The sequence below is a fragment of the Perca fluviatilis genome, chromosome 17 (genome assembly GCF_010015445.1).
Source record: "Perca fluviatilis chromosome 17, GENO_Pfluv_1.0, whole genome shotgun sequence".
Lineage (NCBI taxonomy): Eukaryota > Metazoa > Chordata > Actinopteri > Perciformes > Percidae > Perca > Perca fluviatilis.
This window is the reverse complement of record NC_053128.1, coordinates 15,292,693-15,305,597: the sequence shown is the minus strand read 5'-3', so window position 1 is coordinate 15,305,597 and position 12,905 is coordinate 15,292,693. Positions and strand designations below refer to the sequence as shown.

Genomic DNA, 12,905 nt, shown 5'->3' with positions numbered 1-12,905 from the left:
ATGTAATAAGTAATTGTAAATATTGTTTTGTCCTGTGGCCCAGTTGCACTTAACTAATGGGAATTGTGCCACGTTGATGTCATCCAGTGGTCTAATAGAATCACTTCAAACCTGACTCAAGCCCTCACCGGCTAGTCTGGGTTTCAAGTCCCTTGAAAGACCATCCTGATGGCTTGCTTTAGTTCTTCCTCTTGCGCAATACCTCTGTCACTGTCTTATCACTCTCTTTTCACCCTCCTCTGTTCTTGCTCTTCATTTCCAATGCATCCCCTCATCTACCATGCTCCGCCTTGTGTGATTGAATGGCTTCTCCCCATCTTACACTTTCTTTGTCCTCCTGTCTGGCCAGATCCCGCTCACACTCCCCGGGGAGAAGGGACAGGAGGGGCCCCTCATCGGAGAGGAGACGTGAAGAGAGAGAGCGGGAGCGCCATCATCCCAGCAGCAGCTGCAGCCTGCCCAGGGGGCATTCCAGATCCAGGTAAATCTAGCAGCAGGTGTCATTAGTCTGTGGTGAGACAAAGAATCACGCGTCTCCGCGTACAGCTGTGTTTATTTTATGACTGAAAGCAATACTCATTACACCTGTCAAGGCGGACCCTTCCATAATAAGGTGTTCAGTCTTGGTAATACGGTGTGCTTATCTACTATACATTGAGTAATGTTTTAGATTGTGTCTTTAAGAGTAGATTTAGCCAACATACCTACAAGACAGACACTTAATCCCCAAACGACCACTGATGGAAACTGCAACGGACAGCTTCCACTTGCATGAATTTAAAGTAGGGCGTTGCTGTATACACAAGCGCCGCCTTCAGACAGTATCCCACACCCTTGATATATTGTGTATTGTGTTGTGTTTCTGCCAGAATCTGTAACGTTTTAGTTCCTGCTCTTCCCTTCGTACTTTTGTCTCCCAGGTCCCCTCCTAACAAAAGGAGGAGCTCCTTGTCATCCTCAGGACAGCTGCAAATTGTGGGTTCCTCTCTCTCCCCATATTCCTCACCCGGCAGAGTTTTGTCCCCATCAGCTAGCCCCGCCTCCAGCCTGGCTCACTCCAGGTAACCCTCTACAAGCCTGTCAACCAAACAACTAAGACCTTAGATTGCTTTCCGAGTTATTACTGAAAGTCTGTTCACTAAAGAAATAAAAGGTTGTTTGGGAGGACTTAAAGCCGGCCACTTAGATGATTGATATCATTTACACTCCTTTTGCCTTTAAATGTGTCTTATATAGACCAATATATTGTTGCCTTCAGGTCTGTGTCTCATGAAACGAATAGCACTTCTAAGTTCTTTAGCAGTTGGCTACTATAGCGCCCTGTCAAAACTGTGCTGATACACTCTCAAAGACCAAACTGAAGATGACGTCCAATTCATTTCCTCTTTAAAGGCTTTTGACAAAGACAAACTCTTTGCTTAGAACATGTTTTTACTGTTATTTCTGTAATTGAGTCTAAAGAATTGACCTTTCGTTAACCCCTCCCCTGAACAATGATTGTCCTATCATGTTTACCAACCTTAACTAGGCACAGCAGGCCTGTCAAGCTTTGGATTTCTCCACAACTCCAGCCAAAGTTGTTACCCGTGATAGAGATACGTTATCACAAATATTAGTCCTGATCCTAAAAGAATTCAAGTGAAACATGGTGTTAAATATGAATATGAATAGGCAGCTACAGCTAAAAAGATCTGCCAGCGAAAGTTGTCATCCCAATTGTCAGATAGTCGCTGGCTAACAATGAGAAGCCTACTATTATCTACCCCCGTCTGAAATCAAGCACCCATTGTTTCAAGAAATGACAAGAGAAATAAAAAAGAATTCTGAGGGCTAAATCTGTCACCGCCTTTGAACACTGCATATTTGCTGTTTGCTAAAATGGAATGGTTGTCAGGTGTAGCAGCCGTAACTAAAGGGTATTGGCATAGCTTAGCAACCATTCAATTATTGTATACGCTGGATCATAAATGCGCTACTTTCCCCACCAGAATTTCGGACCCTGCTTTAGAATGATCAATTTATGTAATCCTTTAATTTCATGTCATCAATTAGACAGCAGTATCATCCAAAAAGATGTGTTGACTACAACTGTAATACTAGCTTTGTGAAAAAGAAACTCCAGTGGGTAAAACAAAACTCTGGCCTTGTTCGTGGTGTCCAATAAATTCTAAATCCGATATAAATGGGAGAGACTTAAGTATTAAATCTAAAGAGCCAGTAATATAAAGGCTTAGAGCCCAACATCTTTCAGCTTCGAGGACGTAAGGCACAAAGGCCTTCTTGGCAACGGACACAATCCCTTCTAAGGTCTTGGGGTTGTTTGTTTGCTGTTTAAAATATGTCCAACAAAGAAACAATTAAAGCGGCATCCATTAACTTCTCAATATTAGAGGGCAAAATGTAGGGCTACATCGACAAAATGCAAAATGAACTTGCAGTTAAATCACTCCCTACCTTCCCCTCCCTCCCTGTTCCCAAACAAAACATATGCCCAGTGTACTGTGGGAGCTGAAGTAGGGCAAGCCATTTGCAACACGAGCGAATCATTCCTTTTGTATGCACTACCAAAGAAATAGAGTATTGTGTTTAAACATGACAAGTGAAACGGTACCTAGTTTACTGAAAGTGGTTTGTGGTGTTCATTGTTTTTGAGTAAAATTTACTTTTAGCTAGAGCTCTATTTTTTTTAACCCAAAAAATGTCAATGTAAATTCATGCAGCTCTAAAATCTTTTCACATATTGAAGCAATTAACTTTGCCAGAGCAGCAGTGTCAGATGTTATATTGTAAATGCATTTCAGTAAAATCGATTTGTTTGGTGCCTAAATATCACTGATATGTCATTCATTAGGTGAATGAGTCTCAGAACATTCACATTCTCAAAATTCTGCGAAAAACTGCGATTAGCAGTTGTACATTTGGCAGTCCTTAGTTTTAGAGCTTGTTTACTTTGGCCAGTATATACCATACTGCAGGGACATTTCAGTGTATAGATAACATGAGTGCTACTGCCGCTCAAAAAAAAAAACTCATAAAGTGTAATTTTCTAGCCATGGGACCTTTAACAACTGGATTTTAAATTTCTTCCCAGTGCGAGGGTGCACAAACCCCTTTTGAATCAGTGGAGTAAGAGCAGTGAGCACACGATAAAATCCGACAGGAGGAAATTATATCCAAGGGGACAACAGAGGTTTGGAAAGATATAGATGGACGAGACGTGTTTTTAAGTTGCATGCACGTATGAGTGAAGTTACTGGGGGTTCGGAAAAGATATCCCTAATAAAAGCAACCTTTTTGTAGAACGTGCCAACGTTTAAGTATTGTTTATCTGCACAAATGCTGGAAGTTTGGGCTTTTTGTCAAAACAGGGAATGTCTATCTGTGCTCATTGCTCTCTGATAGGCTGACTCTATATATGTAATAGCATTCCTCTAGTTCATCATCATCCTCACTACAGTGTCAGCGTAGCCCGAGAAATTGTCCTATAGGAATATTTTGAAGGAGGTTCCTTGAGTGATTACTGTAGATTCTGAGGATCGTGTTTTTGCTGCTTGGGTTTTCGAAAGATGGTGGTTTTCAGTCTGAAAAAAAAGAAGAACTGACACCCAGTACCTGACTATCTCTTAAAGCAATTTTGAGACAGGAATGGATATGCAGGATTGAAAATGAATGTTTCTCCCCACAAACCCATTACAAGGCAAGAATATGAGGGGGCAAAGGAACTTCATATGGCCGTGTGTCATGACTGCAAGAAATATTTCCTTGAATATTTTAAAAAGGTACATGGAGAGAATAATCTCAGTCAAGGTTGGCCAAAAATCCTTGGGAGTATTAGCCAGGGGTTTATAAAGATGATGTGATAATGTTGCGGGGGGGGGGATACAAGTGTACAAACTCTGTCGTCAAACGTCGTGAGCTCATTGTCATTGCATTTAAAATCTTTTGCAATATTCAAAATGTCTGTGGTGTCACCCAGAAAAGAAGGTAAAGTGGTAACATATGTTAAAAAATAAAAATGTTTAACAAATTGAGGTTCCATTAATATAGGTTAATAATATAGTTGTCAAAGGAGGAATTTGGAGGGATTTATGTATTTTAGGCAAGCCATAAAAGGCTGGACAGATGGGACATTTTAAGCAAAGGAAAATTCTCTATTAGAATAAAAAAAAATATATTTTTTGATGTCAGGTGTCAAAAGCTTGTTGATTCCATTATCATATTTAGGTGGCATAATAACATTAAACCCTCCTTTATCAGTAGAGCGAAGAACCACATCTTTTCTTTTTTTCAAGTTCATCTCGGCAGGAGTAGCCAAATATTTGCCAAATCATTTTCTACTAACTGGCCATAAGTAACTGCTGTCTCGATGCAAGTCTCTTTTTTTTTTTTTGGTCCATGCCAGTCATACAGTGTATAATGCCACCAAAAAACATCAGTTTCTGCACCTTATTAAAAGCTCTTACTATAGACCGTGTGCACCAGATCTCATATTTTTGGATCATGTCATGCATTAGCTTTTGTAAATCACTTACACACTGAGTGACCACCAAAATGGAAACACCTGTAGACCAAATGCAATGCAATCCAATAGCCCTGCCATATCTTATACAATGAAAACTCTGTTCTTTAACCACCAGGGACTTTCATAGTTTCGGTCATCATTCTCATATATATTACTTTTTGTTCCCTATAATTAGTGATAGACCGATTTTATCGGCCGGCTGATATATCGGGCCGATATTTGCGTTTTTTCCCGGCATTATTTACAGACAGGCGTCCACAGGCAGCTCTGTGTTGCTGGAGACGCTACAGTTCACGTGCAGACCATGCACTGCCCCTCCCCCACTAGCAGAGTGCTGGCAGTCTTTACAAATCAAGCACTTTATTTCAATGGCTACTTTTCAGGTTTATTGTTTTCTTAAATTATTTAAATGTGTTGACAAATGAAATTTTGTGATGACCTGATTATATCTGTCTTATAATATGTCAGCAAGCAATGCATCATCAAGGCTGTGTTGTAGATGTTGACGAAAGCCTTTCACCCTTGCACAGTTAACCATATGCAGTGCACCCATCCATATGATGCACATTGCGCACATAATTTGGGTGATATGAATGTAAGATGATTGCAGAAGTGACAGTGATCTGTGTTTTTGTTTATTATTTTTAAAGAAATGGCAGAGCAGATTCTGAAAACAAATCCAGTGTGGCAGGGTTTACATTTTTATGATGTAAATTGAGGGAGCAAAAGCAGTATCGTCTCCAAATATCAGCTCAAGGAAATCGTCAGCTAAGGCTGATTCAAGGAAATGTTTAGCAACTAGGTAGCAGAAGTTGTCTTTGTGAATCTTCCATTTGTGGAACCTAGAACTTTTAAACAACTGTGATGTTTTCCCCAAAAACATTTCTGAATGCTGACATGCCATGGAAATATGTTTTGCTTGTACAAACATAAAAACATCTTTTTGTGCAGGGACAGTTTGCTTATAACTAAGGTATTTCAGTAACCACAGTTTCATGCTTTTAAAAGCTTTTTTTTGTCCAACACCACCAGCATATCAGCCAGGCGATGCCCTTTGTCAAGGCCAGAATGCTTTTATTTCTTTTATTCTTTGGAATTTTGCCGGTTGGGTTTTTTTTTTCTTTTCAGAGAGCACAATAAGTAGAATCATTCCAGAAGGTCATTGGCTTGTTTTTATTGTTGGATGGATCTAGAGCAGCGTACCATCACAATCCCAAATTGTGTATTTAAAAGGGTGTAATACCCAAGATTGACTGACATACACAGATTACCGAATTGTCCAAAACGTTTCAGTGGACCAAAGTTGTAAAACTCCATAACATCAGCAGCAGCAGTCTGTTCTGCAGTTTCTTGTCACCCATGTTGAATCAACTTGATGCACATTACTTTTTCTATTTTAGAAATCTCTTGATGAATTATGAAATGTTAGACAGTGGAGAGATTAAAAGCTTTGGACAGAGCCATTAAGCTGAATCTGAGGCCTCCGATTTTGGCACTTTTTCTGTCTGACATCCATGTGTAGTTGTAGCTCAGGGTGGAACTTTCTTTTTTTTCAGGTCACATACCATTCCTCTTTCTCTTCCCTCTCCTCTCGTCTACAGCCCTTGATGTCTGTCCAACTTTGAACATTTTAGAAGATGATATGAATATTGTATAGCTTCTGCTGTTAACATGATTGGTTTTCTCTTCTTTGTCTCTCTCCCTCCATTCTCTCTACAGGGGTGGTTCTCTGGAGAAAGACAAGGCAGTGGCCTCATCCATAGTATCCTCTGTTCAGTCCAAAATAACTCAGGTATTGTTCTTTGCTTTTATCCCAAATATGTCCTCTACTGATCTTACCGAATACAAGTACGGAGTGTCTTTCCATATGCAAAGAGGGACGGAAAGTGCTGCCTGGTTTTTGACTAGGGCCTTCTTCGAAAGAAATGTTACCTGAATTCATTGTATTGTGCATGTGTTCTATCTACACATTCTGCTTCATCATATGTTTGTACAACACATCCATGCCTTATATTTTATTAAGCTTAATTTGTTTGAACCTTGAAGAACTATCTGTCTTATCTTTAGATTTAGAATTGGTCTAGCGGTACATATTTGTTTTCTGCATCTTGTAGATTAGCCAACCTGTGATGTAAAGTCATTTTCTGCCACACAGGTGCTAAAGTTATATCTTGTATGTCAATATGAGGAACGCATTACACCTGCGGTAAAGCATCCTTAGTGAATTTGAGCTTGGCAGTTAATCATTGACCTTTGAAACCACAGTTGTCAACCCGATATGAATTTTCATATAAAACAAATATCAAATGACAATGTGAAGGAGGTCACTCGTATTGATGAACCTACAGAGAATTATCACCTCAATCTGCTTGTACCTGCTAAACAGCAGACAGACACAGTTAGCGACTAGCCGGTGAACATAGTGGAGCATTTAGCGGCTACACAGCCAGATATTCTTTTCAAATTGGTAGACACCAAAAACAGAGCTAAAAGAGAGTGAATGTTGGACTTGCATACGTCAGGTGGCCAAAAATGAATGCTAAAGTTGCTCTGTAACTGCTGGATGTGTAAATAAGCAACTGTTTGCTAACACGTTCGCCATATCTACTCAATATGTCAGTGTTGTGTTCACAACTTGTTTCTGCTGCCCCCAAGTGGCCATAAAAATCAGTTACTGCAGGTTTAAAAAACACTAAAGGTATGATGTTATTGACTTGATAACTACCATTGTCGTCAGCAGCTCACAGAAGCCACGGTCTCCCGTTGAGTGTTAAGGAAAGCATAGCCACTTCCATCCATAACATTGCAGCAATCACACTCCAGGCTCTGCATGCAGCCACTTTCTCACAGTTGGTATACCAACTGTCAGAACAGCAATGCATCATGCATTGTACATGCAACATCTGTGAGATATTAAATGTGGCTAAGTGATGGGCTGTCTCTGTTTTGTTGATCCATGGAGCATCACGTTCCTTATTTGGGTGTTAGAGCTCAAGATAAATGGAACCCCATGTCTGTAGAAGTGGTACACACACGTTACTCACAATGTAACCTCACACACCAATAAATTCGGACCCGGAGGACACATTCTCCCTGTTCCACCCTGTTTAAAATGACAATGTCCAATTTATGGCTGTTGATCATGCTGCTTTCAGAAGTGCACCTTAATCCAATGCAGGCACACACACCAGTTCTGAAGGGAAAAATATGTTGAAGGATAGCCGTAAAGCTATAAGCTGAATAGATGACAGGAAGAAAAGTGTGCATATCACTAGATTGATTTAAAGAAAAATAAGAACTCTGTGTCACTGCTTTCTCCTAAATGAGCAAAAAGGCTCCAAAGTGCTGTCTATACAAGCCAATTTTAACTACAATCAGTTATCGTCAAGACAAACTGTCACACACTGTTCTCTCTTCAATTCACTTGTTTTTTTATTATTTGTGTCTGGCTTGCCTCTCTCCACCAGCACTTCAGAGCAATATTGTGTACAGTATATGTTCATTCAGTTGATTTTGACTGCTGTGGAAGCATCCCCGCAGACTTATTTCAAAATCCATTACCCTTGATTTGTCAAAAGCCTTAAATCAATTCCAAGATGAAAGACATCCCAGTAACTGTCTCACCTCTTAAATGATATGTGCTTATTTACATTTTCATCTTAGATCACCATCATTGATAAATTATGCTGAAATTTCAGTAAATTTCATTTCTGCTTGCATAAGGTGATGCAATATTTGTTGAGTATTGATTCTCATGCAACCTGTGTGCAACTACATGCATTAAAGGTAGAGAGCAAGGCCTGGTGTGTATGTACAGACCTTAAATGTAAGTAGCCTCTGAGATATTTAGTAACTTTCTTATTCAGCACTGGACTCATAAACCCTGTGGTGTCCTAACTACAAGAAAACCAGCGTTGAATGTAGAGAGTCTAGGCCAGAATCCAAGAAGCATTGGGACTTACATTAATGGAGGTCAATAGAGTGTGAATGGAGAGGCAACAGTGACTATTCTGTGAACACTGGTAATACTTAGACAGAATTTTGAATGTTTTCTCTCCTCTAGCCATGGCCGTGTGTGTGTGTCCGGTGTTTAATCCCCACATGCGCCACAGATACAAAACAACACATTTCACATCTCTTGATGCTTCAACAGAAACATTGTATTTCTTTCTCTCACATAATCAAACGCAACTTCTTCTCCTGCCTTCATCTCAACATACGCACACAAGCAAACTCGTGAAAACATGTTGTTCGCTGCTGCTGCAACATGCACAGATTCACAACCACTAACTACTTATACCCCATCTGTGATGTTTTACAAACCCATATTGAATAATTCAGCACATTCTCATCTGCCTAATGGTCTCCTCTTCCCTGAGGGTGCCTGGTTGCTATTCGCCTCAACCCGTCAAACCCGTCTCTCCTCCTGTTTGCCTTTGTTCCTCCATCTTCTGTCTCCTCTCCTTCTCTGCTTTACATTTGCTGTGTGTTACTCCGTTTGATAGATGCTTTGTGCACTTTGAGAGTAGCTTTTAGACCTGCGTTGGGTTTTTTTTTTTTAACATTGTGGTGTTTTGTTTTTGAAATTCATTTTGGATCTAGAACATTGTGTTTATTTTCTTTTTAAATAACTGGATAACGGAAAGGCTACATCCAATGTGCTGTAAGCTGTCTTCAAGCATGATAGCAGATAAAGCGAAAAGTTGTGGAGAACTTATCCCAGGGAGGCGTGTGAATTGCGGTGCGAGATGAAGAGAAAACTGAAGACATTGCATAGCTCCCTCGAGATATCACAGTATATTATAGTGTTATTGTTCAACTTTGCAGTGTGGGTATGTTTGCAATTAGAAGCAAATCTGTGTGCCGCATATCGTCTTGTGTATGTGATGCAACCTGCTTTAAAATATTCTAAAAGTTCTGTAATTTGAGCCTGGACTAAGGCTAGTTAAGTTCTCAGAGTTTCCATCACATTTAAATATTTTACTGCTAACTTGCTGTGATGCAATAGAAGATCAGTGTTAAGGGTGTTGTTTCTTAGTCAGGCTGAGCAGTCAGCGATGGGTTTGGACAATGAAACCGTTTTCAAATGTAATATTGTATTTATGTTTTATACAACATTGAATGACATAAGGAATATTAAGGTCAACATCCTATGCATTGTTTATTGGAATTTGGTGTCAGTGAGCTTCATCCTTTTTTTTAGTATTATGTAACCAGAGCTGGCTATTCCCCGTGTGTGACAGCTGTACTGTAATGTGACCTGTGATGATCTATTAATGTAATGCAATGTATACTGCACTTTCATTTGCCAAGACAAAAACGCAACTGTTGTTTGAACGACTTTCCATTCAGTTGTTAATAATTTGGAGCATTGTTTGTTTGTCACATTCCGTGGAACACTTCTCTGTTTGCGTATATTCGGATACACCAGGGTTTAGAGAGTCGCAGCCTTTTAAGGGATTTGATATGACAGCTCCGTCCCTCTGTGATTACAGCTGCTAATTTGTCTCGTCTGTCAGAAGAGCTCAAGGGTGGATATTTGTCCATGCGTGTATGGATCACACTTGGGATGCAAATGAACACGTCCTATTCAGCAATGCAAGGATTTGCCCCCTGGTCAGCAAAATTAACATTTCTACCTGAAGAGGGAAGGAATGGAAATTGCCATTTTGGCAGCTCCCTACTTGCTACAATCTACTTTATATATTTCTCTGTTTAGACCCTTTTATCTACAAAACAATTGTTTTTTCCTATTAACCTGTTAACATTATACATTTAGTTTTGGCCACTGAGTAAGTCAGCTGCTGAAATAGAGGATATTAGGTGAGTAGATATTTTGAGGATATGGGGCGGAGGTGACACATCTGATTCTCAACACTTACGGGTATCACCCTGTACTTAACATATATCATAGGTTTAAAAATGTATTACGGAATTCCTGACGGCTCAAGGGCAGGAAGCACACTCCAAAACAAGTCTTGGTACAGGATATAAACCCTAGGGGATGGCTCATGGTGGTAAAACCACAACAATAAGTTAAAAGCATCTGAAAGCTGCAGAGTGGGGAGTTGATTCCCAGTTGGAACAGCATTACTAGAAGCTCTTTCACACTGCAGGGAGTAATTTAATTTAATAGTAATCATACAAAGACTGTTACTTCAAAATAAGATAATTTGCTCACTGCATTTCATCCAATACTTTCAATTTTGTTTTGGTCCCCAGGTTCGTTGTTTATTGTAGATCAATTGGAATTTTCATAGCAGTTCTTTATTGGAGTTGGAGAGATGGGTTTAAGGCCAACCAAAGCAGAGTAAATGTATTGGTGCAGGATTTAGAGTAGGGCTGGGCGATATGGAAACAATCAAATATCACGATATTTTTGACCAAATACCTCGATATCGATACCGCAACGATATTTTAGTGTTGACTATTGGTGCTTTCACAAAATATTTACACAATGAGAATTTTGATAAATAATCATCAGTAATGTGGATATAATGACTAAGTGGGGTAAAGGCAAATAATAGAACAGCTAGAACAGTCTGGTAAGTTCAGAAAATGACATCACTTTACTGTAATGCAGCCTTTAAAACCAGGAAAAGACAACACTTATGCCATATTACGATATCCAAAATCTAAGACTATATCTAGTCTCATATCACGATATCGATTTAGCATCGATATATTGCCCAGCTCTAATTTAGAGCCACTGCTGGCTTCAACAACACACACAATCTGATATAAATGTCGTTCAGGCAGTCATCATGCTGGCGGTTGCTGTAACCTATTCAATGGTGGTGTTATGTCTCGTAGATCTCTCTTTCATTTTTAGTTATCCAAAGACCCAAAAATATGTGAGATGTGTAGTACCTTAAACTCGTCCCCCTCTTTCTCTTTTTGTCTTCTCTGTTTCCAGGATCTGATGGCCAGAGTGCGAGCCATGCTTGCCACCTCCAAGACCTTCCAATCTCCCAATTCCTAAAGATAGGGCATGGCTTCCTACTGGCCACGGCAACCTCGGCCAATCAGCGAGCGGCATTCTCCGATTTCCTGGGGATTTATTTGGCCTGGATCTGTTTCATCTCCCTGTGTTCATCTTCCATTTATGATTTGATCTTGATTTGAGCGTTGTCAGATTCAGTTGGGCTATGTTGTGTCTTCTGCAGTGTTGTAAGAGTGATGTAAAGGCACTCATTAAGCTGAAATATCTGGTGTCACACCTGACCTGAGAAAAGAGCTCATCAGTTCGGAGAGCATGTCAGCAGCTGGCATGTTTTGGTGCAAATGTGGAAATAAATCCAATATGTTATGTTGCATCCTGTTTTAAAACTCTACTTCTCTCCCACATGGTGGTCATTCTTTGCAGCATTAAGTAAAACTGCTGGAGGTCTGTATTCTCTCTCCTTCTATGAAGGGTTGTGTTGTTTTGATAAATTCAATTCTCTCCTCCCTCATCTACTATTCTCTGCTGTTGTTTTCCCTCTTATTTCCGCCCCCAGCTGTCTTTGCTCTCCGGAACGTCACACGTCTGCTTGAGAAGCCCTTTTCATTTTCTACCCTGTCCCTCAGCTCTAGTGCGTGGTCTTTTACTTCTGTTCCTGGTTTGTACTATAATGGAATTTAATGCAGAACAACTTTGTAATCCAAACTGTCAATAAAGTTTCAATTATGATTTACTTGTGGCTCTGACTTTTTTCCCTTGTTAAAATAGTTAAATAGTTGTTAAATAGTTGAAAAACTATTTATCAACAGACTCTTTAGATCTACAGACTCCGCTCCCTGTTCTCCTCTTCACCGTCCATTATCTGGGATACACTGATAAGATGGAAGAATGTTTACTGCCCCCAAACCTTCACCTCCATTGACTGTACTGAGTTTACCGTCACAGCAACATTGCTGATAAACCCAACAAACATAACTGCTGATCGGCCGATATCCTTCGGGTGTCTGCTGCCGCTGAGATGGCCCTTAAACCAATTTCTGTATCCCGGCAGTTAAACCAGGTTACAGAAATATTTTGTAGACTGGTACAAGCTCATGAGGGATTACGTGTTCAGAAAGATAGCCCTGTCAAGGCCATGCAGAGCCTTGAGGACTATGGTTAACTGCTCCCAGATCTCTGCAAGGTAAATCCAGAGAGCTAGCTAGACTATCTGTCCAATCTGAGTTTTCTGTTGCACGACTAAAACAACTTTAGAACGTACACACGTTCCACCAAAACAGGTTCCTTCACGAGGCCATTTTGCAGTGGCACCGTGGCTCTGTACGGCCGATTGTGATTTGGTTTGAAGTAATGCCAATAAACCAGAACACCGTTGTTTTTCTCCCATCCTGGAATGCTGTGTGAACTAGCCAGACCCTCCTCCGCAGCGCTGTGGAGGAA

The 12,905-nt window shown here is 40.2% G+C and overlaps 1 protein-coding gene across 3 annotated transcripts in view; it reads left to right on the top strand.

Moving 5' to 3' along the window:
• The window catches only part of LOC120545505 (splicing factor SWAP), a 59,044-nt gene extending 46,846 nt beyond the window's left edge, over positions 1-12,198 (top strand). For 2 of the 3 annotated variants that reach the window (XM_039779888.1, XM_039779890.1), the window contains exons 16-19: positions 350-481; positions 921-1,061; positions 6,242-6,314; positions 11,439-12,198. In XM_039779888.1, coding sequence (XP_039635822.1) covers positions 350-481; positions 921-1,061; positions 6,242-6,314; positions 11,439-11,504 — 412 coding nt within the window. In that variant the 3' untranslated portion in view covers positions 11,505-12,198. The remainder of the gene's footprint in view (positions 1-349; positions 482-920; positions 1,062-6,241; positions 6,315-11,438) is intronic. The other variant, XM_039779889.1, reaches the window with a different exon arrangement.
• The last annotated feature ends 707 nt before the right edge of the window (positions 12,199-12,905 follow it).